Source organism: Monodelphis domestica, chromosome 1 (genome assembly GCF_027887165.1).
Source record: "Monodelphis domestica isolate mMonDom1 chromosome 1, mMonDom1.pri, whole genome shotgun sequence".
In the NCBI taxonomy this organism is placed as follows: Eukaryota; Metazoa; Chordata; class Mammalia; order Didelphimorphia; family Didelphidae; genus Monodelphis; species Monodelphis domestica.
This window is the reverse complement of record NC_077227.1, coordinates 719,693,829-719,719,389: the sequence shown is the minus strand read 5'-3', so window position 1 is coordinate 719,719,389 and position 25,561 is coordinate 719,693,829. Positions and strand designations below refer to the sequence as shown.

General features: G+C 41.6%; 4 protein-coding genes across 4 annotated transcripts; 3 read left to right on the top strand and 1 right to left on the bottom strand.

The window, feature by feature from the left end:
- Nucleotides 1–2,077: 2,077 nt before the first annotated feature.
- On the top strand, nucleotides 2,078–3,593 carry LOC100026685 (cyclin-A2-like). Its single transcript, XM_016430078.2, has one exon. The coding sequence runs from the start codon at nucleotides 2,103–2,105 to the stop codon at nucleotides 3,102–3,104; it is 1,002 nt and encodes a 333-aa protein (XP_016285564.2). The 5' UTR covers nucleotides 2,078–2,102; the 3' UTR covers nucleotides 3,105–3,593.
- A 3,987-nt stretch (nucleotides 3,594–7,580) lies between these two features.
- On the top strand, nucleotides 7,581–8,607 carry LOC100026662 (cyclin-A2-like). The gene has a single exon (XM_016430073.2). It carries the CDS (start codon nucleotides 7,606–7,608, stop codon nucleotides 8,605–8,607), a length of 1,002 nt encoding a protein of 333 aa, XP_016285559.2. The 5' UTR covers nucleotides 7,581–7,605.
- A 3,372-nt stretch (nucleotides 8,608–11,979) lies between these two features.
- Nucleotides 11,980–13,056, top strand: LOC130456440 (cyclin-A2-like). Its single transcript, XM_056812250.1, has one exon. The coding sequence runs from the start codon at nucleotides 12,001–12,003 to the stop codon at nucleotides 13,000–13,002; it is 1,002 nt and encodes a 333-aa protein (XP_056668228.1). The 5' UTR covers nucleotides 11,980–12,000; the 3' UTR covers nucleotides 13,003–13,056.
- Nucleotides 13,057–21,145: 8,089 nt separating this feature from the next.
- On the bottom strand, nucleotides 21,146–22,024 carry LOC100026636 (cyclin-A2-like). Its single transcript, XM_056818594.1, has one exon. It carries the CDS (start codon nucleotides 22,007–22,009, stop codon nucleotides 21,146–21,148), a length of 864 nt encoding a protein of 287 aa, XP_056674572.1. The 5' UTR covers nucleotides 22,010–22,024.
- Nucleotides 22,025–25,561: the final 3,537 nt, after the last annotated feature.

Here is a 25,561-nt window from a genome sequence, read left to right as displayed (position 1 = left end):
TTGGTCATGTTGATCAGGGTTCTGAGATTTTCAGTTGTTCATCTTTGCAGTATTGTTGTCATTGTACATATTATTCTGGTTCTACTAATTTTATTTTGCATCCATTCACACATATTTGCCCTGTTTTCTTTAAAACCATACCTTTCATCATTCCTTCAACATCACATGCATATACCAATATTTGCTAAGTCATTCTCCAATTAACAAGTACCCTCTCCATTTCTAATTATTTGCCACAGTGAAAAGAGCAAGCAGCTATATTTTCTGCAACTACTTATCATTAGCATTATATGTCATGAATAAATATCCAATGAAATAATGTTTCTTATTGACTCTGGGAATACTACTGTATAAACTCAATATCTAGGAGATCATCAGATCCCAGAATTCTGAAGCCATAGGAATCATTGAGTCATGTTTCTCTATTTACCAGCATGGCAGGTGAGATTCCTGATCTGAGGAAGCCATGAAAATGAGATGAAACCTGGGGTCAATTGAAGGAACCTGGGGGAGGGTGTAGACTGAGCTTGAAAATTCAGGGAATGAAGCTCAGTCCAGTTATTGGTCATTCCTTTGGAAATTTTAATTTAATTAGTCAAATTAGAACAGTATTTCTTGGTTACAGGAATGATATCCTTTCCCTCTCTTCCCTCCCCCCATACCTTCCCGTAGCCAATGAGCAATTCCACTGGGTTTTACATGTGTCCTTGATCAGAACCTATTTCCATGTTGTTGATGTTTGCACTAGGATGATCATTTAGAGTCTACATCCCCAATAATATGCCCCTAATTGGTCATTCCTTTGGGCTCATGAAAGTATGCCTCTCTCTCAGTCATCAGGATTATCTATGTAAGCCATCTCTGGAAAGGAGGGAACAAATCCTGGGAAAATCTAGGAACTTGGACTCTCGGACCCTGTCCCTTCTTGAATTAAAGTTTTCTCCTTGGCTGGCCTTAATTTCTCAGGCCTGACCATGTGGGTAGCTGGGCAACTGAGGAAAACAGGGTTAAGTGACTTGGCCAGGATCACATTTCTAGTAAGTGTTTGAGGCTGGATCTGAACTTAGATCTTCCGGACTCCAGGTGTGGTATTCTATCCATTGTGCCACCTAGTTGCCCCAAAATAAGACAATATTTGCAGTTTATCCTATTTTATACATAAGGAGACTGAAACTCAGAAGAAATAATTCTCCCAGAATCACCAAAGTTTTCACATGCAGAAATTGCTGTTGCTTCTATCCAAGTCTAATTCTCCATATGATATGGCAGAAAACTTTCCTAAGGAAAAATGAGGATAGAATCTTATTTCAAGGTCTAGTACTCCTGTCCTCATAGACAGAAAACTCAGGTGGGCTCATCACTTTGAAACCTGTGAATCTTTAGGAACCAGAAAAGTGTGAACTTGGAAGACCTCAGGGGGACTGCATATTAGAGGTGTGAACTTACCTCAGTGCTAGTGAACTAGTAGGGAGGAGTCAGTGCAAGGGGAGTTCACACCTTGACCAGTTCAATAAAGGGTCCCTATAAAAGGCCCAGAAAGCTGAGCTCAGACATTTCCTTTGGAGGATCTGAAAGTCAACAGATCACAGCTGCTGAAGGAGAGAAGCTACAGAGAAAAGTGTCTTACAGAATTACTTTATTTTTTAAGATTTTGAGATTGAATCTTGTAGCCAAGGGTAGGAGCTACTCATCTGCTTCTCCCCTGGCTTGCCAAGGACATGTTTCCCTATGTGTTTGGCCACCCCTTGGGACTGCCTGGAGTATACCCGACTCAACCAACAGTACAGACCTTGGCACAGAATGCAGTCTGGGGAAGCTGGCATGGTGAGATGCAAGGACTGGCTCGGGAAGAACTGAGGCCCACAGCAACAAGCTCCCAGGAGAACCTGGAGACCATCCACTCAGACAGTTTCAGTAATACCAGCCTCTTCAGGAAGTCCAGAACGCTGGGCGTCCTTCAAAAAAAAGTTCGGGCCCAGGTCATGGCCCAGGCACTGATGAAGAGAAAATGCCAGCTTCTTGCTGTTCTTGGAGTTAATGGTAAGCAGGGCGTTGGTCCACGCCGGAATGCCACCAGCCAGCAGTCTGCTTTCACAGTTCAAATGGATGAGCCCTGTGGTGAGAGGGAGAAGGAATTTCTTAGCCTTAAAAAGGTGCAATGTGAGGACAAGAGATGGGACTTCAATTCGGCTGTCTCCCTACCAGCCACAAGCAGACCTTTGGTGCCCTGCAATCAAACAATGGATGTCAGATTTGAAGCTTCTCTTCCCCTGGAAACATCCATGAAGCTGGAAGCCCCCCGAAAACTACCAAACATCATGGAAGTCTCTGACTACGCAGAAGACATCTATCTTTACCTGAGGGAAATGGAGGTGAAATTTAAACTGAATGTGGATTACATGAAGAACCAGCCAGACACCATTGAGAACTTGAGGGTTCTCTTACTGAACTGGCTCGTGGTTGCGGGGCAATTACTGGAGCTCCAGAATGAGACTCTGCACTTGGCTGTGAACTATTTCAATCGGTACCTCTCCTTAGAGCCAGTGTCCCCTGAGACGCTTCAGCTGCTGGGCATTGCTGCCTTGCGCCTTGCCACAAAGTTTGAAGAAGCCTACCCACTCCGAATAATTCAGCTTATTCACCACAGGGCTGGCCAATACACTAAGAAGCAGATCTCAGAAATGGAGTGCAGGATGCTGCAAGTGCTGGCTTTTCACCTTGCCCTGCCCACAATCAATCAGTTCCTCACTCAGTATTTCCTTCATCAACAGCAGCCCAACCCTCATGTGGAAAGTTTAGCCATGTTTCTGGGAGAGCTGTGTTTAGTTGATACGGTCACCTATCTGAAGTATCTCCCCTCAGTTACGGCAGGAGCTGCATTTCATCTAGCACTCTACACGGTCACTGGGAAGAGCTGGCCCGAGTCATTGGTCCAGAAAACCGGATATACCCTGGAAACTCTTAAGCCATGTCTCATGGACCTTCATTGGACCTACTTCAGCACATCACAGCATGCTGTATATTCCATACCAGAAAAATACAGAAAGCCAATGTACCATGGTGTAGCACACATCCCACCTCCAGAGACACTCAACTTGGAGTGAGCAAGAGACTCAGAGCTGAAACTCCAACAGAAGCCTTGCTGTGCAATTTTTATTATCGGCCCCATTTTGTTCACAAAGAATCACTAGCTGAAGGACAGTAAATTTTTTTTTCAGCCCTTTACTTTTCTGTATGTCTATCACACTGTTTTAAATGTATTTTTTTTTTTGTAGATATCATATAGTGGGATTTTGGCTTTGAGTCCATTCTTCTATTTTCTTCCATTTTATGGGGGTTTATCCTGTTCACATTTACAGTTATGATGACTAATTGTGTTGCATGGTACTTGTATATATTATGTTAAATATTTCCCATTTATATTTTAATCTGCTTTTGTCTGATACTAGAGAACCATGAATTTTATATCTCTGGTCTAACTTATTAGACTGTGACAACACTTCTTGAATAGAGAGATAAATAAAGTATTTTCTAAGTACTTAGTGGTTTGGTTCGGTTTTTCTTTTTTTTAATTTATTTTTTTCAGTTACATGTAGAAACAAATTTTTACAATTGTTTTTTGATATTTTAGAATTCAAATTTTTCTCCATCTCCTTGGGGTAAGTAGATGGATATATGTTATATGCAATCTACATTTCATTTCGCTTTTATAATAAAAATCTCATGAAGGAAATAAAGTAGAAGATGACATGCTTTGATCTGCATTCAAACTGCAACAGTTCTTTCTTTAGCTGTGGATAGCATTTTCATCATGAGTCCTTTGTGGTTATCTTGTAGACTTGCTTTGCTGATAACAGTTTAGTCCTTCACAGTTGAACACTGTATCATATTTCTGTTACTATATACATTGTCCTCCTGGTTCTGCTTACTTCACTTTGCATCAGTTCATAGAAATATTTCTAACTAAGTATTTAGTTTATACTCTTCAGTGAGCTAGTTGCTGATGTTATAATTAAAATGGTTGATGTTGTAAACTGTAGTGAGTTAAAATGGTGGAAGATATAAATTATGATAGATATAAGAGAGGGTGAGTAAATTTGACCGCTGAAAATATGTTTCACTACAGTATCTTGGTTTTTAAATCAAATATAAGGTGGTCGCCAGGGAATATATTCCCAAATTATGAATATGCCCAAGTCAACTGGTTTTATAGAGAATTTAATTAATAATACAATGAGGAATTAAAGAAAGAGAGAAGGAGAGAGAAAAGGAATTAATGAGAAAAGAATAAGTCAGCCCAGGGCAGGCCTGGCCAACCCAGGCCTAAGCCTTAAGAGAGAAACCAGTCAGTTATCACTCACCACAAGATTTGTCTTAAGCAAGGATGTTTGAGGAACAGAGTCTCCCCAGAGGGAGTTCCAGCCAGAGTCAGCCTCCCAAGGGACTTCTTCTCAAGAGATCTTCAAAGGGCCTCCTCCAAAAGGATCTATCTCCAAGCATCCTATCTCCAAGGATCCAAGGATCTCCAAGCCTCTCCAAGCCTCCAAGGATCCCTTGCTCAAGAGATTCCTTTTCTTATATAGGAGGTTTTTTCCTATGTCACCTCCCCTAAGTTCTTCCATCTACCAATCACCGTAGATGTTTTCTAAAAGACAGCCCATCTGAATTCCTGCTAAGTTGACTAACCTCCTCAGTAAGTCTGAACCAGAGAAAATGCTACTGTGTCAACTAATCCCCTCAGTAAGTGTGAACCAGAGAAAACACAGCTGAGTCGACTAATCTCATTAAGAGAAAATTTGCCCAACCCTTTTAGGTACCTAGGATTCCAATGTATCAATTCTAAAAAACAGGCATGGCTCAAAGAACACCTTGCCTTATTATAAGCATGGGTCCAAGTACTTTCATTGTTTAGCAAGGAGTTTTCTCCCCTAAAGCAGTCTTAAGTACAGGTGGAGTAGAGTTCCTCCCATTTCTGATCCTGGCGAGTTCTGACATCAAAATGGGGAATGTTTCCAGTAGGGAAATTGTACCAATGGAGGATTCCTCAAGGTGGAAATTTTTAACATTCACAAGTCTAAGAAATTTCAAGATTTACACTGAGGAATCATAAAAGAGAAAATGGTACCTTCTCTTAAGGAGCTGACACTCTAGTGAGTGTAAAGTGGAAGGGGGTGGGGAGGCCAGGCTCTCTTCTCTGGGATTCCATGACACTGATGGCTGGATCTGAAATTTATATCTTCCTGTGTTGTCATTTTTCTGAGTCTCTGATTTGCTGAACTTGACTTCAGTGCTGGTCTGAGGCTCGTCTTCTGAACACCAGGAGTCTCATGGAACAAGAGACAAGCATCTTCTGGATGCCAGGGAGCCACAAGGCTTCTAGCATCCTCCCAGAGTCTGTTTTTGTCCCCTTTATGCAGATAAGCCTCAGATCTTGTTCTTAATTCAATCAGAAAGTAGGGTTCAATTGGAACCTCAAAAGAAGAGTTCAAATTGGTAAATTCTACCATGAGCATATTTGTAAATGCCAGGAAAGAGGGAAACAAATACATTTGCCACCTAGAAAACAACGTGACAATAGTTAAGGAATTTGAGAAACAGGATAAGCCCAAAATAGAATGAGGGTATCATACTGGGGAATTTCCGTTATCTGGATACCTGCTGGTTCTCCTGTTCCCTGTGGAACTGCTCATAAGATCTTGATTCACCATAATAATGTCATCCTTTACTTTGTTGTTTATTTTTTCTCTTGCATCCCAATCTTCATGACCCCATTTGGGATTTTCTTCATCAACATCCATCAGTGGTTTGCCATTTCCTTCTTCAGTTCATTTTGCTGATGAAGAATCTGAAGCAAATAGGGTTAAGTGACTTACCTAGGGTCACACAGTAAGTATGTAAGGCCAGATTTGAACTCAGGGAGATGAGCCTTCCTGTTTCTGGTCCCAATCCTTTATACATTTTGCCACCTCATTGCCCCAATTCTTCACTAGTTGCAGGAATTAAGCAGAATAAATTTTATACTAGATCTCCTACATCTGAACTAGAGAAAACTGACTGAAACTTCTCTGTAGAAATTTTGATAAAGAAAGTAAAGGCATGGTCTGATGGGCATTCTAGATTTGGGGATAACAGAGCTCCTAGGAAATGGAAACATCCCATGGACTAAAATTCTTCAGGAAAAGTCAAAAGAGGAAAAACATTCCAAAGCAAAAGGAAAAATGGGGGTTGTGGAAAGAGAATTATGTGGTTATAATTAAAGGTCACCAAGATACATTTTTTTAAAAGATATACAACTGATGGCAGTGTGAGTTTTAAAATGAATAATCAATAGGTATTACATTTAATAAAGTTTTATTAATAACAACAAAACAAAAGAACTGCCTGACTTCATCCCTGTCTCAGGTCCAAGAGAGGGAGAGAGGGAGGAGTTACAGCCACTTAAATATAATCAGGCAAAATGTTGGGACAAAGGAAAATGGAATTTTGGGAAATACTAAGGGACATCTGGGGGATGAAGTCCCAAGGCTCAAAAATCTCCATTTATACAGTAGCAGGGGCAAAAGCAAAGCCTTTCCCCCAATATTTCTCCTCATTTCCAACAATTCACTGACCAGTCGGGTCTGTAGTTGGTCTTTCTTTACTCCAGAACTCATACACATGTGTTTCAGAAAAAAACTTTTGTATTTGAAATCAATGAACAGGGTGACAAAATTCTTAAGCTTCTATGAGAAGCTCTTTCATAAAACAAAACAAAAAAAAGGAAAAAAAAACATTTATGACAATTTCAGCCTTAAGCCCGGTCTTCTCTCCTCTCCTCTCTTCTTTCTTGTCCTTATAGCCAGAAAACTCGGGTGGGCTCATCACTTTGAAACCTGTGAATTTTTAGGAGCCAGAAAAGTGTGAACTTGGAAGACCTCAAGGGGACTGCATATTAGAGGTGTGAACTTACCTCAGTGCTAGTGAACTAGTAGGGAGGAGTCAGTGCAAGGGGAGTTCACACCTTGACCAGTTCAATAAAGGGTCCCTATAAAAGGCCCAGAGAGCTGAGCTCAGACATTTCCTTTGGAGGATCTGAAAGTCAACAGATCACAGCTGCTGAAGGAGAGAAGCAACAGAGAAAAGTGTCTTACAGAATTTCTTTATTTTTTAAGATTTTGAGATTGAATCTTGTAGCCAAGGGTAGGAGCTACTCATCTGCTTCTCCCCTGGCTTGCCAAGGACATGTTTCCCTATGTGTTTGGCCACCCCTTGGGACTGCCTGGAGTATACCCGACTCAACCAACAGTACAGACCTGGGCACAGAATGCAGTCTGGGGAAGCTGGCATGGTGAGATGCAAGGACTGGCTCGGGAAGAACTGAGGCCCACAGCAACAAGCTCCCAGGAGAACCTGGAGACCATCCACTCAGACAGTTTCAGTAATAGCAACCTCTTCTGGAAGTCCAGAACGCTGGGCGTCCTTCAAAAAAAAGTTCGGGCCCAGGTCATGGCCCAGGCACTGATGAAGCGAAAATGCCAGCTTCTTGCTGTTCTTGGAGTTAATGGTAAGCAGGGCGCTGGTCCACGCCGGAATGCCACCAGCCAGCAGTCTGCTTTCACAGTTCAAATGGATGAGCCCTGTGGTGAGAGGGAGAAGGAATTTCTTAGCCTTAAAAAGGTGCAATGTGAGGACAAGAGATGGGACTTCAATTCGGCTGTCTCCCTACCAGCCACAAGCAGACCTTTGGTGCCCTGCAATCAAACAATGGATATCAGATTTGAAGCTTCTCTTCCCCTGGAAACGTCCATGAAGCTGGAAGCCCCCCGAAAACTACCAAGCATCATGGAAGTCTCTGACTATGCAGAAGACATCTATCTTTACCTGAAGGAAATGGAGGTGAAATTTAAACTGAATGTGGATTACATGAAGAACCAGCCAGACACCATTGAGAACTTGAGGGTTCTCTTACTGAACTGGCTCGTGGTTGCGGGGCAATTACTGGAGCTCCAGAATGAGACTCTGCACTTGGCTGTGAACTATTTCGATCGGTACCTCTCCTTAGAGCCAGTGTCCCCTGAGACGCTTCAGCTGCTGGGCATTGCGGCCTTGCGCCTTGCCACAAAGTTTGAAGAAGCCTACCCACTCCGAATGATTCAGCTTATTCACCACATGGCTGGCCAATACACTAAGAAGCAGATAACAGGAATGGAGTGCAGGATGCTGCAAGTGCTGGCTTTTCACCTTGCCCTGCCCACAATCAATCAGTTCCTCACTCAGTATTTCCTTCATCAACAGCAGCCCAACCCTCATGTGGAAAGTTTAGCCATGTTTCTGGGAGAGCTGTGTTTAGTTGATACGGTCACCTATCTGAAGTATCTCCCCTCAGTTACGGCAGGAGCTGCATTTCATCTAGCACTCTACACAGTCACTGGGAAGAGCTGGCCCAAGTCATTGGTCCAGAAAACCGGATATACCCTGGAAAGTCTTAAGCCATGTCTCATGGACCTTCATTGGACCTACTTCAGCGCATCACAGCATGCTGTATATTCCATACCAGAAAAATACAGAAAGCCAATGTACCATGGTGTAGCACACATCCCACCTCCAGAGACACTCAACTTGGAGTGAGCAAGAGACTCAGAGCTGAAACTCCAACAGAAGCCTTGCTGTGCAATTTTTATTATCGGCCCCATTTTGTTCACAAAGAATCACTGTAGCTGAGGCACACTAGATTTTTTTTCAGCCCTTTATCTTTCTGTATGTCTATCACACTGTTTTACATGTATTTTTTTTTTAGATAACATATATTAGTATTCTGGCTTTGAGTCCATTCTTGTATTTTCTTCCATTTTATGGGGGTTTATCCTGTTCACATTTACAATTATGATGACTATTTGTGTTGTATGGTACTTGTATTTATTTTGTTAAATATTTCCCAATTATATTTTAATCTGCTTCTGTCTGATACTAGAGAACCATGAATTTTATACCTCTGGTCTAAATTATTAGACAGTGACGACTTCTTGAATAGATAAGGAAAATAAAGTATTTACTAAGTACTCAGTGATTTGGTTTGGTTTTTCTTTTCAAAAATTTATTTTTTCAGTTACATGTAGAACCAAATTATTACAATTGTTTTTTGATATTTTAGAATTCAGATTTTTCCCGTCTCGATGGGGTAAATAGATTGATATAGGTTATATGCAATGTGCATTTCATATCGCTCTTATAATAAAAATCTCATGAAGGAAACAAAGTGGAAGATGACATTCTTTGATCTGCATTCAAACTGCAACAGTTCTTTCTTTAGCTGTGGATAGCATTTTCATCATGAGTTCCTTGTGGTTATCTTGTAGACTTGCTTTGCTGATAATAGTTTTGTCCTTCACAGTTGAACACTGTATCATATTTCTGTTACTATATACATTGTTCTCCTGGTTCTGCTCACTTCACTTTGCATCAGTTCATAGAAATCTTTCCAGCTAAGTATTTAGTTTATACTCTTCAGTGAGCTGGTTGCTGAGGAATCAAAAAAGAGAAAATGGTTCCTTCTCTTAAGGAGCTGACACTCTAGTGAGTGTAAAGTGGAAGGGGGTGGGGAGGGCAGGCTCTCTTCTCTGGGATACCATGACACTGCAGGCTGGATCTGAAATTTATATCTTCCTGTGATGTCATTTTTCTGAGTCTCTGATTTCCTGAACTTGACTTTAGAGCTGGTCTGAGGCTGGTCTTCTGAACACCAGGAGTCTCATGGAACAAGAGACAAGCATCTTCTAGATGCCAGGGAGCCACAGGGCTTCTAGCATCCTCCCAGAGCCTGTTTTTGTCCCCTTTATGCAGATAAGCCTCAGATCTTGTTCTTTCAATCAGAAAGTAGGGTTCAATTGCAACTTCAAAAGAACAGGAGTTCAAATTGGTAAATTCTCCCATGAGCATATTTGTAATTACCAGGAAAGAGGGAAACAAATACATTTGCCACCTAGATAACAACGTGACAATAGTTAAGGAATTTGAGAAACAGGATAAGCCCAAAATAGAATGAGGGTATCATAATGGGGAATTTCAAGTATCTGGATATCTGCTGGTTCTCCTGCTGGCTATAGAACTGCTCAAAGGATCTTGATTCACCATAATAATGTCATCCTTCACTTTGCTGTTTATTTTTTTCACTTGCATCCTACTCTTCATGACCCCATTTGGGATTTTCTTCATAAATATCCATCAGTGCTTTGCCATTTCCTTCTCCAGCTTATTTTACAGATGAAGAAACTGCAGCAAATAGGGTTAAGTGACTTACCTAGGGTCACACCGTAAGTATGTAAGGCCAGATTTGAACTCAGGGAGATGAGCCTTCCTGTTTCTGGTCCCAATCCTTTATACATTTTGCCACCTCATTGCCCCAATTCTTCACTAGTTGCAGGAATTAAGCAGAATAAATTTTATACTAGATCTCCTACATCTGAGCTAGAGAAAACTGACTGAAACTTCTCTGTAGAAATTTTGATAAAGAAAGTAAAGGCATGGTCTGATGGGCATTCTAGATTTGGGGATAACAGAGCTCCTAGGAAATGGAAACATCCCATGGACTAAAATTCTTCAGGAAAAGTCAAAAGAGGAAAAACATTCCAAAGCAAAAGGAAAAATGGGGGTTGTGGAAAGAGAATTATGTGGTTATAATTAAAGGTCACCAAGATACATTTTTTTAAAAGATATGCAACATATGGTAGTGTGAGTTTTAAAATGAATAATTAATAGGTATTACATTTAATAAAGTTTTATTAATAACAACAAAACAAAAGAACTGCCTGACTTCATCCCTGTCTCAGGTCCAAGAGAGGGAAAGAGGGAGGAGTTACAGCCACTTCAATACAATCTGGCCAAATGTGGGGATACAGACAATTGGAATTTTGGGAAATACTAAGGGACTTCTGGGGGATGAAGTCCCAAGGCTCAAAATCTCCATTTATACAGTAGCAGGGGCAAAAGCAAAGCCTTTCCCCCAATATTTCTCCTCATTTCCAACAATTCACTGGCCAGTCGCGTCTGTAGTTGGTCTTTCTTTACTCCAGAACTCATACACATGTGTTTCAGAAAAACTTTTGTATTTGAAATCAATGAACAGGGTGACAAAATTCTTAAGCTTCTATGAGAAGCTCTTTCATAAAACAAAAAAAGGAAAAAAAAACCATTTATGACAATTTCAGTCTTAAGCCCGGTCTTCTCTCCTCTCCTCTCTTCTTTCTCGTCCTTATAGCCAGAAAACTCGGGTGGGCTCATCACTTTGAAACCTGTGAATTTTTAGGAGCCAGAAAAGTGTGAACTTGGAAGACCTCAGGGGGACTGCATATTAGAGGTGTGAACTTACCTCAGTGCTAGTGAACTAGTAGGGAGGAGTCAGTGCAAGGGGAGTTCACACCTTGTCCAGTTCAATAAAGGGTCCCTATAAAAGGCCCAGAAAGCTGAGCTCAGACATTTCCTTTGGAGGATCTGAAAGTCAACAGATCACAGCTGCTGAAGGAGAGAAGCAACAGAGAAAAGTGTCTTACAGAATTACTTTATTTTTTAAGATTTTGAGATTGAATCTTGTAGCCAAGGGTAGGAGCTACTCATCTGCTTCTCCCCTGGCTTGCCAAGGACATGTTTCCCTATGTGTTTGGCCACCCCTTGGGACTGCCTGGAGTATACCCGACTCAACCAACAGTACAGACCTTGGCACAGAATGCAGTCTGGGGAAGCTGGCATGGTGAGATGCAAGGACTGGCTCGGGAAGAACTGAGGCCCACAGCAACAAGCTCCCAGGAGAACCTGGAGACCATCCACTCAGACAGTTTCAGTAATACCAACCTCTTCAGGAAGTCCAGAACGCTGGGCGTCCTTCAAAAAAAAGTTCGGGCCCAGGTCATGGCCCAGGCACTGATGAAGCGAAAATGCCAGCTTCTTGCTCTTCTCGGGGTTAATGGTAAGCAGCGCGCTGGTCCACGCCGGAATGCCACCAGCCAGCTGCCTGCTTTCACAGTTCAAATGGATGAGCCTTGTGGTGAGAGGGAGAAGGAATTTCTTAGCCTTAAAAAGGTGCAATGTGAGGACAAGAGATGGGACTTCAATTCGGCTGTCTCCCTACCAGCCACAAGCAGACCTTTGGTGCCCTGCAATCAAACAATGGATGTCAGTTTTGAAGCTTCTCTTCCCCTGGAAATCTCCGTGAAGCTGGAAGCCCCCCGAAAACTACCAAGCATCATGGAAGTCTCTGACTACGCAGAAGACATCTATCTTTACCTGAGGGAAATGGAGGTGAAATTTAAACTGAATGTGGATTACATGAAGAACCAGCCAGACACCATTGAGAACTTGAGGGTTCTCTTACTGAACTGGCTCGTGGTTGCGGGGCAATTACTGGAGCTCCAGAATGAGACTCTGCACTTGGCAGTGAACTATTTCGATCGGTACCTCTCCTTAGAGCCAGTGTCCCCTGAGACGCTTCAGCTGCTGGGCATTGCGGCCTTGCGCCTTGCCACAAAGTTTGAAGAAGCCTACCCACTCCGAATAATTCAGCTTATTCACCACATGGCTGGCCAATACACTAAGAAGCAGATAACAGGAATGGAGTGCAGGATGCTGCAAGTGCTGGCTTTTCACCTTGCCCTGCCCACAATCAATCAGTTCCTCACTCAGTATTTCCTTCATCAACAGCAGCCCAACCCTCATGTGGAAAGTTTAGCCATGTTTCTGGGAGAGCTGTGTTTAGTTGATAAGGTCACCTATCTGAAGTATCTCCCCTCAGTTACGGCAGGAGCTGCATTTCATCTAGCACTCTACACGGTCACTGGGAAGAGCTGGCCCGAGTCATTGGTCCAGAAAACCGGATATACCCTGGAAAGTCTTAAGCCATGTCTCATGGACCTTCATTGGACCTACTTCAGCGCATCACAGCATGCTGTATATTCCATACCAGAAAAATACAGAAAGCCAATGTACCATGGTGTAGCACACATCCCACCTCCAGAGACACTCAACTTGGAGTGAGCAAGAGACTCAGAGCTGAAACTCCAACAGAAGCCTTGCTGTGCAATTTTTATTATCGGCCCCATTTTGTTCACAAAGAATCACTGTAGCTGAGGCACACTAGATTTTTTTTCAGCCCTTTACCTTTCTGTATGTCTATCACACTGTTTTACATGTATTTTTTTTTTAGATAACATATATTAGTATTCTGGCTTTGAGTCCATTCTTGTATTTTCTTCCATTTTATGGGGGTTTATCCTGTTCACATTTACAATTATGATGACTATTTGTGTTGTATGGTACTTGTATTTATTTTGTTAAATATTTCCCAATTATATTTTAATCTGCTTCTGTCTGATACTAGAGAACCATGAATTTTATACCTCTGGTCTAAATTATTAGACTGTGACAACACTTCTTGAATAGAGAGATAAATAAAGTATTTTCTAAGTACTTAGTGGTTTGGTTTTTCTTTTCAAAAAATAATTTTTTCAGTTACATGTAGAACCAAATTATTACAATTGTTTTTTGATATTTTAGAATTCAGATTTTTCCCGTCTCGATGGGGTAAATAGATTGATATAGGTTATATGCAATGTGCATTTCATATCGCTCTTATAATAAAAATCTCATGAAGGAAACAAAGTGGAAGATGACATTCTTTGATCTGCATTCAAACTGCAACAGTTCTTTCTTTAGCTGTGGATAGCATTTTCATCATGAGTTCCTTGTGGTTATCTTGGAGACTTGCTTAGCTGATAATAGTTTTGTCCTTCACAGTTGAACACTGTATCATATTTCTGTTACTATATACATTGTCTTCCTGGTTCTGCTCACTTCACTTTGCATCAGTTCATAGAAATCTTTCCAGCTAAGTATTTAGTTTATACTCTTCAGTGAGCTGGTTGCTGAGGAATGAAAAAAGAGAAAATGGTTCCTTCTCTTAAGGAGCTGACACTCTAGTGAGTGTAAAGTGGAAGGGGGTGGGGAGGCCAGGCTCTCTTCTCTGGGATACCATGACACTGCAGGCTGGATCTGAAATTTATATCTTCCTGTGATGTCATTTTTCTGAGTCTCTGATTTCCTGAACTTGACTTTAGAGCTGGTCTGAGGCTGGTCTTCTGAACACCAGGAGTCTCATGGAACAAGAGACAAGCATCTTCTGGATGCCAGGGAGCCACAAGGCTTCTAGCATCCTCCCAGAGCCTGTTTTTGTCCCCTTTATGCAGATAAGCCTCAGATCTTGTTCTTTCAATCAGAAAGTAGGGTTCAATTGCAACTTCAAAAGAACAGTTCAAATTGGTAAATTCTCCCATGAGCATATTTGTAATTACCAGGAAAGAGGGAAACAAATACATTTGCCACCTAGAAAACAACGTGACAATAGTTAAGGAATTTGAGAAACAGGATAAGCCCAAAATAGAATGAGGGTATCATAATGGGGAATTTCAAGTATCTGGATATCTGCTGGTTCTCCTGCTAGCTATAGAACTGCTCAAAGGATCTTGATTCACCATAATAATGTCATCCTTCACTTTGCTGTTTATTTTTTTCACTTGCATCCTACTCTTCATGACCCCATTTGGGATTTTCTTCATAAATATCCATCAGTGCTTTGCCATTTCCTTCTCCAGCTTATTTTACAGATGAAGAAACTGCAGCAAATAGGGTTAAGTGACTTACCTAGGGTCACACCGTAAGTATGTAAGGCCAGATTTGAACTCAGGGAGATGAGCCTTCCTGTTTCTGGTCCCAATCCTTTATACATTTTGCCACCTCATTGCCCCAATTCTTCACTAGTTGCAGGAATTAAGCAGAATAAATTTTATACTAGATCTCCTACATCTGAGCTAGAGAAAACTGACTGAAACTTCTCTGTAGAAATTTTGATAAAGAAAGTAAAGGCATGGTCTGATGGGCATTCTAGATTTGGGGATAACAGAGCTCCTAGGAAATGGAAACATCCCATGGACTAAAATTCTTCAGGAAGAGGAAAAACATTCCAAAGCAAAAGGAAAAATGGGGGTTGTGGAAAGAGAATTATGTGGTTATAATTAAAGGTCACCAAGATACATTTTTTTAAAAGATATACAACAAATGGTAGTGTGAGTTTTAAAATGAATAATTAATGGGTATTATATTTTATAAAGTTTTATTAATAATAACAAAAACAAAAGGACTGCCTGACTTCAGCCCAGTCTCAGGTCGGAGAGAAGGAAAGAGGAGGAGTTACAGCCACTTCAATACAATCTGGCCAAATGTGGGGATACAGAAAATTGGAATTTTGGGAAATACTAAGGGACTTCTGGGGGATGAAGTCCTAAGGCTCAAAATCTCCATTTATACAGTAGCAGGGGCAAAAGCAAAGCCTTTCCCCCAATATTTCTCCTCATTTCCAACAATTCACTGGCCAGTCGCGTCTGTAGTTGGTTTTTCCTTACTCCAGAATTGCCACACGTGTTTCAGAAAAACCTTTGTATTTGAAATCAATGAACAGGGTGACAAAGTTCTTAAGCTTCTGTTCTCAATGGAACACTGAGGCTCTCTCATTCCAGCTCAGCTCCCCATTCAAAGCTTTCAGCCAACCATTCCCCCTCTGAACTGCTCTCCTGGCCCTCCCCTCTAGCACAGACAGGGCTGCACTCACTCAGGCACCAACACACACCCCCTCCCCCCAACTCTAATTATGCTCCAAGATTGTAGCCAGCTTGAACTAGGCTCCATGCTGTCCACTTTGCATTGGGGCCAAACTGGGCCATCCGCTCATCTTCTCATCTTCCCTGCATCAGGCCCAAACTCTGAAATCGGCTGTATCATGAGGTGGTTCCTCGGGCTGCCAACCGCCCCTACCTCCATTTTTGGGGTCACAGACAAGCTGTTACCATGTCCAGCAGCACCCAGGTAGCTCTGGACGATGCGGCTCTCTGTGTACCCCACAGACTTCACAATGCCTTAATTAAAGAGTGAGTCTGTCCCAAATACAGGAGTCCTTCCTCCTAGAGCCACTTGCCTGGCCCTCTGCTAACCAGACTCAACCCCAAAGGGGCTGTGTGGGTAGCTCAAGTCTTGGGGTCGTCATTAGCATGGGGGCTCAGGCCGCCCGGACTTCGGATCTCGGGGGACCTCCAAAATCAAATAGTCAAAATCTCTCTAATCCAGGGCAAAAAGGGGTTCAGCACTAGGAGGCCTCCACACAGAGCTGCCCACCACATGACTGCACAGAGTCTGAGGATTGAACTCTGGCTGCTCTGGTCACTGATGCCTGGGAGTGCCACCACTCAAGATGGACTTCATGAAACAAAAGAATTAGGGGAACCTCTATACCATTTGGGGGATCCCGGGGCAGGGAAAGATGATGGATATCACTATAGCCACAAGGAAATGGGAGTGTTCAATCTACACTGACAGGATACAATCAAGCTTGGGAAAGTAATCATAGCTAGAGGAGAGGGTGTAAGAGGAGGGGTTGCTTATAATGGACACTAAGGGATGGTTCCTGCCCAGGAGTGGATCTTCTTGGGAAAGGTTCTGATAGAATAGGGGAGACTACCTAAAACAAAGAGGGTCCTTAGCACATGCTTAGTCTCACCCAGCTAGGATTGTCATTTCCCTGAGGGTCTCCCCCTCAGTCTGAAATTGCCTGTCTGGAATCCCTTCAGGGTAGAATCCCATGGGAAAAGGGAACGAGGACAAACTTTAGGGTCCCCAAACTATAAGCTAGTCCTGAAACTTGGGGTTTATCAGATCCCACTAGGCCATAATTTTGGGGTTCCTAGATTCCATGTTGACAAAACATAAGAAAAACACCTGCTTGATCACCTGGTGGGGATATGATGGGGGATGTAGACTCTAAGTGATCACCCTAATGCAAATATCAATAATATGGAAATAGGTCTTGATCCATGACACATGTAAAACTGGTGGAATTATACATCAGCTATAGGAGGGGGTTGGGAGGAGGGGAGAGAAAGAACAGGAATCATGTAACCATGGAAAAATATTCTAAATTAATTAATTAAGAAAATTTCCAAAAACAAATGATCACTGAAACCAAGTGAAATTGTATAGAAAGTAATTTTTTTTTCTTCTTTAGACTCACGTCATGCTAAGCTTTAATAGCTCTAACCCAATTTGGGGAATTGAGTCAACCTATTCTTTATTATTTCTTGGTGTCATATGTGTTACATGATCTATCAGCTTGGCCCTGCTACTGTATAAATGGAGATTTTGAGCCTTGGGACTTCATCCCCCAGAAGTCCCTTAGTATTTCCCAAAATTCCAATTTTCTGTATCCCCACATTTGGCCTGATTGTATTGAAGTGGCTGTAACTCCTCCCTCTCTCCCTCTTTTGGACCTGAGACTGGGCTGAAGTCAGGCAGTCGTTTTGTTTTTGTTATTATTAATAAAACTTTATTTTAAAAATACCCATTGATTATTCATTTTAAAACTCACACTACCATGTGTTGCATATCTTTTAAAAAAATGTATCTTGGTGACCTTTAATTATAACCACATAATTCTCTTTCTACAACCCCCATTTTTTGTTTTGCTTTGGACTGTTTTTTCCTCTTCTGACTTTTCCTAAAGAATTTTAGTCCATGGGATGTTTCCATTTCCTAGGAGCTCTGTTATCCCCAAATCTAGAATGCCCATCAGACCATGCCTTTACTTTCTTTATCAAAATTTCTAGAGAGAAGTTTCAGTCAGTTTTCTCTAGCTCAGATGTAGGAGATCTAGTATAAAATTTATTCTGCTTAATTCTTGCAACTAGTGAAGAATTGGGGCAATGAGGTGGCAAAATGTATAAAGGATTGGGACCAGAAACAGGAAGGCTCATCTCCCTGAGTTCAAATCTGGCCTTACATACTTACTGTGTGACCCTAGGTAAGTCACTTAACCCTATTTGCTGCAGTTTCTTCATCTGTAAAATAAGCTGGAGAAGGAAATGGCAAAGCACTGATGGATATTTATGAAGAAAATCCCAAATGGGGTCATGAAGAGTAGGATGCAAGTGAAAAAAAAATCAAACAGCAAAGTGAAGGATGACATTATTATGGTGAATCAAGATCGTATGAGCAGTTCTATAGCTAGCAGGAGAACCAGCAGATATCCAGATACTTGAAATTCCCCATTATGATACCCTCATTCTATTTTGGGCTTATCCTGTTTCTCAAATTCCTTAACTATTGTCACGTAGTTTTCTAGGTGGCAAATGTATTTGTTTCCCTCTTTCCTGGCATTTACAAATATGCTCATGGGAGAATTTACCAATTTGAACTCCTGTTCTTTTGAGGTTGCAATTCAATCCTACTTTCTGATTGAATTAAAAACAAGATCTGAGGCTTATCTGCATAAAGGGGACAAAAACAAACTCTGGGAGGATGCTAGAAGCCCTGTGGCTCCCTGGCATCCAGAAGATGCTTGTCTCTTGTTCCATGAGACTCCTGGTGTTCAGAAGACCAGCCTCAGACCAGCTCTAAAGTCAAGTTCAGGAAATCAGAGACTCAGAAAAATGACATCACAGGAAGATATAAATTTCAGGTCTAGCCAGCAGTGTCATAGAATCCCAGAGAAGAGAGGGTGGCCTCGCCACCCCCTTCCACTCCTTAAGAGAAGGTACCATTTTCTCTTTTTTGATTCCTCAGCAACTAGATCACTGAAGAGTATAAACTAAATTCTTAGCTGGAATGATTTCTATGAACTGATGCAAGTTGAAGTGAGCAGAACCAGGCAAGCAATGTACACAGTAACAGAAATATGATACAGTGTTCAACTGTGAAGGACTAACCTGTTATCAGCAAAGTAAGTCTCCAAGATAACCACAAGGGACTCATGATGAAAATGCTATCCACAGCTAAAGAAAGAACTGTTGCAGTTTGAATGCAGATCAAAGAATGTCATCTTCCACTTTATTTCCTTCATGAGATTTTTATTGTATGAACGATATGAAATGTAGATTGCATATAACCTATATCAATCTATTTACCCCATGGAGAGAGAAAAATCTGAATTCTAAAATGTCAAAAAACAATTGTAAAAATTTGTTTCTACATGCAACTGAAAAAATAAATTTTTAAAAAGAAAACCAAACCAAACCAAACCACTAAGTACTTAGTAAATACTTTATTTAGCTATCTATTCAAGAAGTGTAGTTACTGTTTAATAATTTAGACCAGAGACATAAAATTCATGGTCCTCTAGTGTCAGACAAAACCAGATTAAAATATAAATGGGAACTATTTAACAGAATAAATACAAGCACCATACAACACAAATCGTATTAATCCGTGGTTTCTAAGTGAATCTGGGGCCACAAAGATCATTTCTATTTGAGTCTGATACCACAGTTGCAGACCAAGAAGAAAGAAGACTGAGAAGCCATTAGATTTGGTAATTAAGTAAGCCTGTAGGAGCAGTTTCCCTTGAGTGGTGAGAACAGAGTTTCCAAGAGAATGGCAGAAGTAAGCAAGAGCAATTCACAGAATTTTCTAGGAATTTGGCCAATGAAAGGTGAGAGAGGGGATGACAGGTTGAGAGTTTTGTGAAGGAGATGGAGAAGAGCGGAGGATATTTGCAGAGAGAAGGGAAGGAACCAGTAGAGATACATTCTCTCCCTTTCCCTCCCCCCCCCCCCCCCCCCCGCACCCCCGCTTCCATCTCTCTCTGCCTCTGCCTCTGCCTCCCTCAGTTGACTTCCAATCTTGGACACTTTTCTCTGCACCTCGTTGATGAGAGTGAGAATTACTAGAAAGGTCGGAATTACTGAGCTTCAAAGCTGAACCAGAGACACAGGTTTACAGGACACTTTCCGTACATCTTCCATCTGAGCTTCAACCAACGCGATAAGATCTTAAGTACCGTTTAATCCCTCACGGGGATACAATAAACTTTTTTTTTTTACTTTTAACTTTTAAATAAACTTTTAAAGGTTTGCCGGTAGTCGGCAGTAATTGCTTTCCCCCAAACACCGCCCACCTCCGGGCTCTGCTAGCCTCCGGGCTGGTCGCATGTGGGGCAGCCTCGTTCTGACGTCTGGCCCAAGGTCGATCCCCTCCACCCATCCCCCTACTTCTCCGCTCATGCTTTGCCATTCATAGGAGCGCGTGAGCGGATACACACCCACACTCACCAAATAGCTGCCCAGTGCAGCGGGGGGGAAGGGGGGGAGCCGAATAAAAAGTTCCATCCCTAAGACCTGCACCTGGGTAGGGTGAACCGCGAACTACAATTCCCAGAATGGACTGGGATTGGAATAAGTACATTTCAGTCACGTGTTCTGGGAAATGGAATCTGGTCCTCAAATAGGATTCTCAGCCAAGAGATTCTGGGAAATATAGTCATGGACTGGGATTGGGACTGGGGCAAAGGATTGGAGGGATATTTCTGCTCAAGCGTAGGGCTACATATCTCTGGCAAAACATCTGCCCTTTTGCTCTCAGAATGACATCCCCTAGGGTCTTGCACACCGCGAACTGTGTGTGTGCGCGCGCAGGATTGCACCTGCCTGCCTCTGTGTATGTGTGCGCATGCGCATATTAATCATAAAGGTAAGCACAACTTACGCTTTGCAAAGTCATTTTTTTAAAAAGCTTTTTATTTTCATTTTTTCCAGATAACATATTGATACACTTTTTAATAATTGATTTCTGACATTTTTCCATCCATGTTATCTCCCTCTCCCACTTCTTTCACAAGATGGCAGGTAATATGATATAGGTTGTATATGTGTTATTGTATAATATATATATTTCCATATTTGCTCCCCTTGGATAAACGAAAGGGAGGGTGAACTAGGTCAGGCAGTACTCAAACAGAAATACTGCATTTTTGAACAGGAAAAGGCTGAAAGGAGAACAGAAGGATGAATGGAAAAAATAAGATGAAGAGAAACAACATCATTAGTCATAATAACTGTAATGTGAACAGGATAAACCCCCATAAAATGGAAGAAAATAGCAGAATGGACTCAAAGCCAGAATACCAATAAATGTTATCTAAAAAAAAATACATTTAAAACAGGGTGATAGACATACAGAAAGGTAAAGGGCTGAAAAAAAAATCTAGTGTCCTTCAGCTACAGTGATTCTTTGTGAACAAAATGGGGCCCATAATAAAAATTGCACAGCAAGGTTTCTGTTGGAGTTTCAGCTCTGAGTCTCTTGCTCACTCCAAGTTGAGTGTCTCTGGAGGTGGGATGAGTGCTACACTATGGTATATTGGCTGACTGTATTTTTCTGGTATGGAATATACAGCATGCTGTGATGCGCTGAGGTAGGTCTGATGAAGGTCCATGAGACATGGCTTAAGAGTTTCCAGGGTATATCCAGTTTTCTGGACCAATGACTCGGGCCAGCTCTTCCCAGTGACCGTGTAGAGTGCTAGATGAAATGCAGCTCCTGCAGTTACTGAGGGGAGATACTTCAGATAGGTGACCGTATCAACTAAACACAGCTCTCCCAGAAACATGGCTAAACTTTCCACATGAGGGTTGGGCTGCTGTTGATGAAGGAAATACTGAGTGAGGAACTGATTGATTGTGGGCAGGGCAAGGTCGAAAGCCAGCACTTGCAGCATCCTGCACTCCATTTCTGAGATCTGCTTTTTGGTGCATTGGCCATCCATGTGGTGAATAAGCTGAATTATTCGGAGTGGGTAGGCTTCTTCAAACTTTGTGGCAAGGCGCAAGGCAACAATGCCCAGCAGGTAAAGGGTCTCATCGGACACTGGCTCTAAGGAGAGGTACCGATCGAAATACTTCACAGCCAAGTGCAGAGTCTCATTCTGGAGCTCCAGTAATTGCCCTGCGACCACTAGACAGTTCAGTAAGAGAACCCTCAAGCCATCAATGGTGTCTGGCTGGTTCTTCATGTAATCCACATTCAGTTTAAATTTCACCTCCATTTCCCTCAAGTAAAGATAGATGTCTTCTGCGTAGTCAGAGACTTCCATGATGTTTGGTAGTTTTGGGGGGGCTTCCAGCTTCATGGACGTTTCCAGGGGAAGAGAAGCTTCAAAACTGACATCCATTGTTTGATTGCAGGGCACCAAAGGTCTGCTTGTGGCTGGTAGGGAGACAGCCGAATTGAAGTCCCATCTCTTGTCCTCACATTGCACCTTTTTAGGGCTAAGAAATTCCTTCTCCCTCTCACCACAGGGCTCATCCATTTGAACTGTGAAAGTGGACTGCTGGCTGGTGGCATTCCGGCGTGGACCAGCGCGCTGCTTACCATTAACCCCGAGAAGAGCAAGAAGCTGGCATTTTCTCTTCATCAGTGCCTGGGCGATGATCTGGGCCGGAATTTTTTTCCCAAGCTTGCCCAGCATTCTGGTCTTCCAGAAGCAGTTGGTATTGCTGAAACTGTCTGGTTGTCCTGATGTCTCAGACCGCTTCTGAGGCTCTTACTTTTCTCTGTAGCTTCTCTCCTTCAGCAGCTGTGATCTGTTGACTTTCAGATCCTCCAAAGGAAATGTCTGAGCTGAGCTCTTTGGGCCTTTTATAGGGACCCTTTATTGAACTCCTGGACATGGTGTGAACCCCCCTTGCACTGACTCCTCCCTACTAGTTCACTAGCACTGAGGTAAGTTCACACCTCTAATATGCAGTCCCCTTGAGGTCTTCCAAGTTCACACTTTTTTCTGGCTCCTAAAGATTCACAGGTTTCAAAATGATGAGCCCACCTGAGTTTTCTGTCTATGAGGACAGGAGTACTAGACCTTGAAATAAGATTCTATCCTCATTTTTCCTTAGGAAAGTTTTCTGCCATATCATATGGAGAATTAGACTTGGATAGAAGCAACAGCAATTTCTGCATGTGAAAACTTTGGTGATTCTGGGAGAATTATTTCTTCTGAGTTTCAGTCTCCTTATGTATAAAATAGGATAAACTGCAAATATTGCCATATTCTTGGGCAGCTAGGTGGCATGATGGATAGAGTACCATACTTGGAGTCCAGAAGATCTAAGTTCAGATCCAGCCTCAAACACTTAGTAGAAATGTGATCCTGGCCAAGTCACTTAACCCTGTTTGCCTCAGTTACCCCACTACCCACATGGTAAGGCCAGCCAAGGAGAAAACTTTAATTCAAGAAGGAACAGGGTCCAAGAGACTAAGTTCCTAGATTCCCCCAGGATTTGGTTCCTGCTTTCCAGAGATGACTTACATAGATAAGCCTGATGACTGAGAGAGAGGCATCCTTTCATGATCCCAAAGCCCTCATGACCAATGAGGGGCATATCATTGGGGATGTGGACTCTAAATGATCATCGTAGAGCAAACATCAACAACATGGAAATAGGTTCTGATCAAGGACACATGTAAAACCCAGTGGAATTGCGCCTTGGCTACAGGAAGGCGTGGGGGAAGGGGAGGGAGGGAAAGAATATGATTCTTATAACCAAGAAATAATGTTCTAAATTGACTAAGTATAAAGACTGACTTGTGATCCCTATATATTTTACTTGTGGGTGATAACCTGAGAAAGAGAACGGAGACTGAAGGAAATAGGTGAATAATAAAGACTCAGAGACAAAAAGTTAAAACAGATGGGTAGTGGCACGATCTCTGTGAATATTTCCCATGGACAAGTAATTAATGGGAAATATGAGGAATAAGAAAACAAGTGGGGAGTAAGAACTCCTTAATGCCTCCTATGGACAAGAGTGGCAGAGGATTAATAGGAAGCATGGGAATGATAGCGTCGGGAGGAAAGGGAGACCAGGAGGAAAAATATAGGACAGAATAATCATAGATCCAGGGAAGTAAGAGAGAGATTTGTGCTTGTTCCCCAGCATTTATTGGAAGTTTTAGGAATGTGGATGGGGAGGTGATCAATGAATAGGTAACATGGCATAGGTTTTAACATTGGTTGAATTGACAATGAGGATAGATCAAAGAGGTGGAGATTAGCCTGACATGTGCCTTGAAAAGGAATGTGGTCTGACAAGGTGTGAGCTAGGACCCTGTGGCTGCTCAGGAATTCTCCTGCCCTTTGGATTGTAACTTCTATACAATGAAAATTAACTGATGTGACCATGTGTCTGGTAAATAAATATATAGGATGCAATATCAATACATCAACCATACTTCTAAGATGCTAACATGCCTGGTATGCTACCCTAATTAAATTAAAATTTTCAAAGGAATGACCAATAACTGGACTAAGCATCACTTCCTGAATTTTCAAGCTCAGTCTAAACCTTTGCCCAGGATCCTTCAACTGGCCCCAGGTTTCATCTCACTTCCCTGGCTTCTGCAGATCAGGAATCTCACCTGCCATGCTGGTAAATTAAGTTACATGACTCTATGATTCCTGTGGCTTCAGAATTCTGGGATCTGATGATCTCCTAGATATTGAGTTTATACAGTAGTATTCCCAGAGGCAATAAGAAACATTATTTCATTGGATATTTATTCATGACATATAATGCTAATGATAAGTAGTTGCAGAAAATATAGCTGCTTGTTCTTTTCATTGTGGCAAACAATTAGAACTGATGAGGGTACTTGTTAATTGGAGAATGACTTAGCAAATATTGGTATATGCATGTGATGTTGAAGGAATGATGAAAGGTATGGTTTTAAAGAAAACAGGGCAAATTTGTGTGAATGGACGCAAAATAAAATGAGCAGAACCAGAATAATATGTACAATGACAACATTACTGCAAAGATGAACAACTGAAAATCTCAGTACCTTGATCAACATGACCAAACACTATTTCAGAAGACTCATAATGAACCATGCTAGCTATATCTAGATATAGAACTGATAGAGTGCAGATTGAGGAAAAAAAATTTTGGACGTTGTAAGTGAAGGATTTTGTTTTACTTAGAAAAAAAAGATAGTAGCTTATATGAAGCAGTGGAGAAATTCTACAGAGACTTTGAGATCAATGTAAAGATGGGAAAAGATGAAGATGGGAGAAATATGGCACAGCAGAGGAAGAAAAAGTAAGAATGAGAGACCAAAGAACTATAGATGACAAGATATATCATGAGTATTTTCTTCAAGAAAATAACTGGTAGACGCTGGATATGATGAGTACCAAATAGTACAATAAAGAATGATATTTTCTTGTTTAGTCATTTGACTTTGTGATCCCATTTGGGATTTTCTTGGTAAAGATACTGGAGTGGTTTGCCATTTCCTCATTTGCTCATTTTACACATGAGGAAACTGAGACAAATAGGTTACTTGCTTGGGGTCACATAGATAGTAAGTGTCTGAGGCTAGATGTAAACACAGGTCCTCCTGACTCTAGGGCCAGCATTGAGCTACCTAAATGCCCAAAAAAGAATGAATTAGATTGCATTTTAACAGATTATTATTGATGTGGGAGTGAAACCTGTGTCATCTCTCTGTAAATGGTTAGACCATTAACTTATCAGAAGTAAGATCAGAATGAAGAAGAAGAAAAATATAAAAAGACATGGCATGCAATTGAAGTGACCACCATGATTTAAATAAGTAATTAAAAAGAAAAAATTGGCACTGGAGAATATAAGTGACATTGACAGTAATAATTACATCTAATAGTTTAACCATCATGAAAAAGTGGGGGGGGGATGAAAAGGTAGGG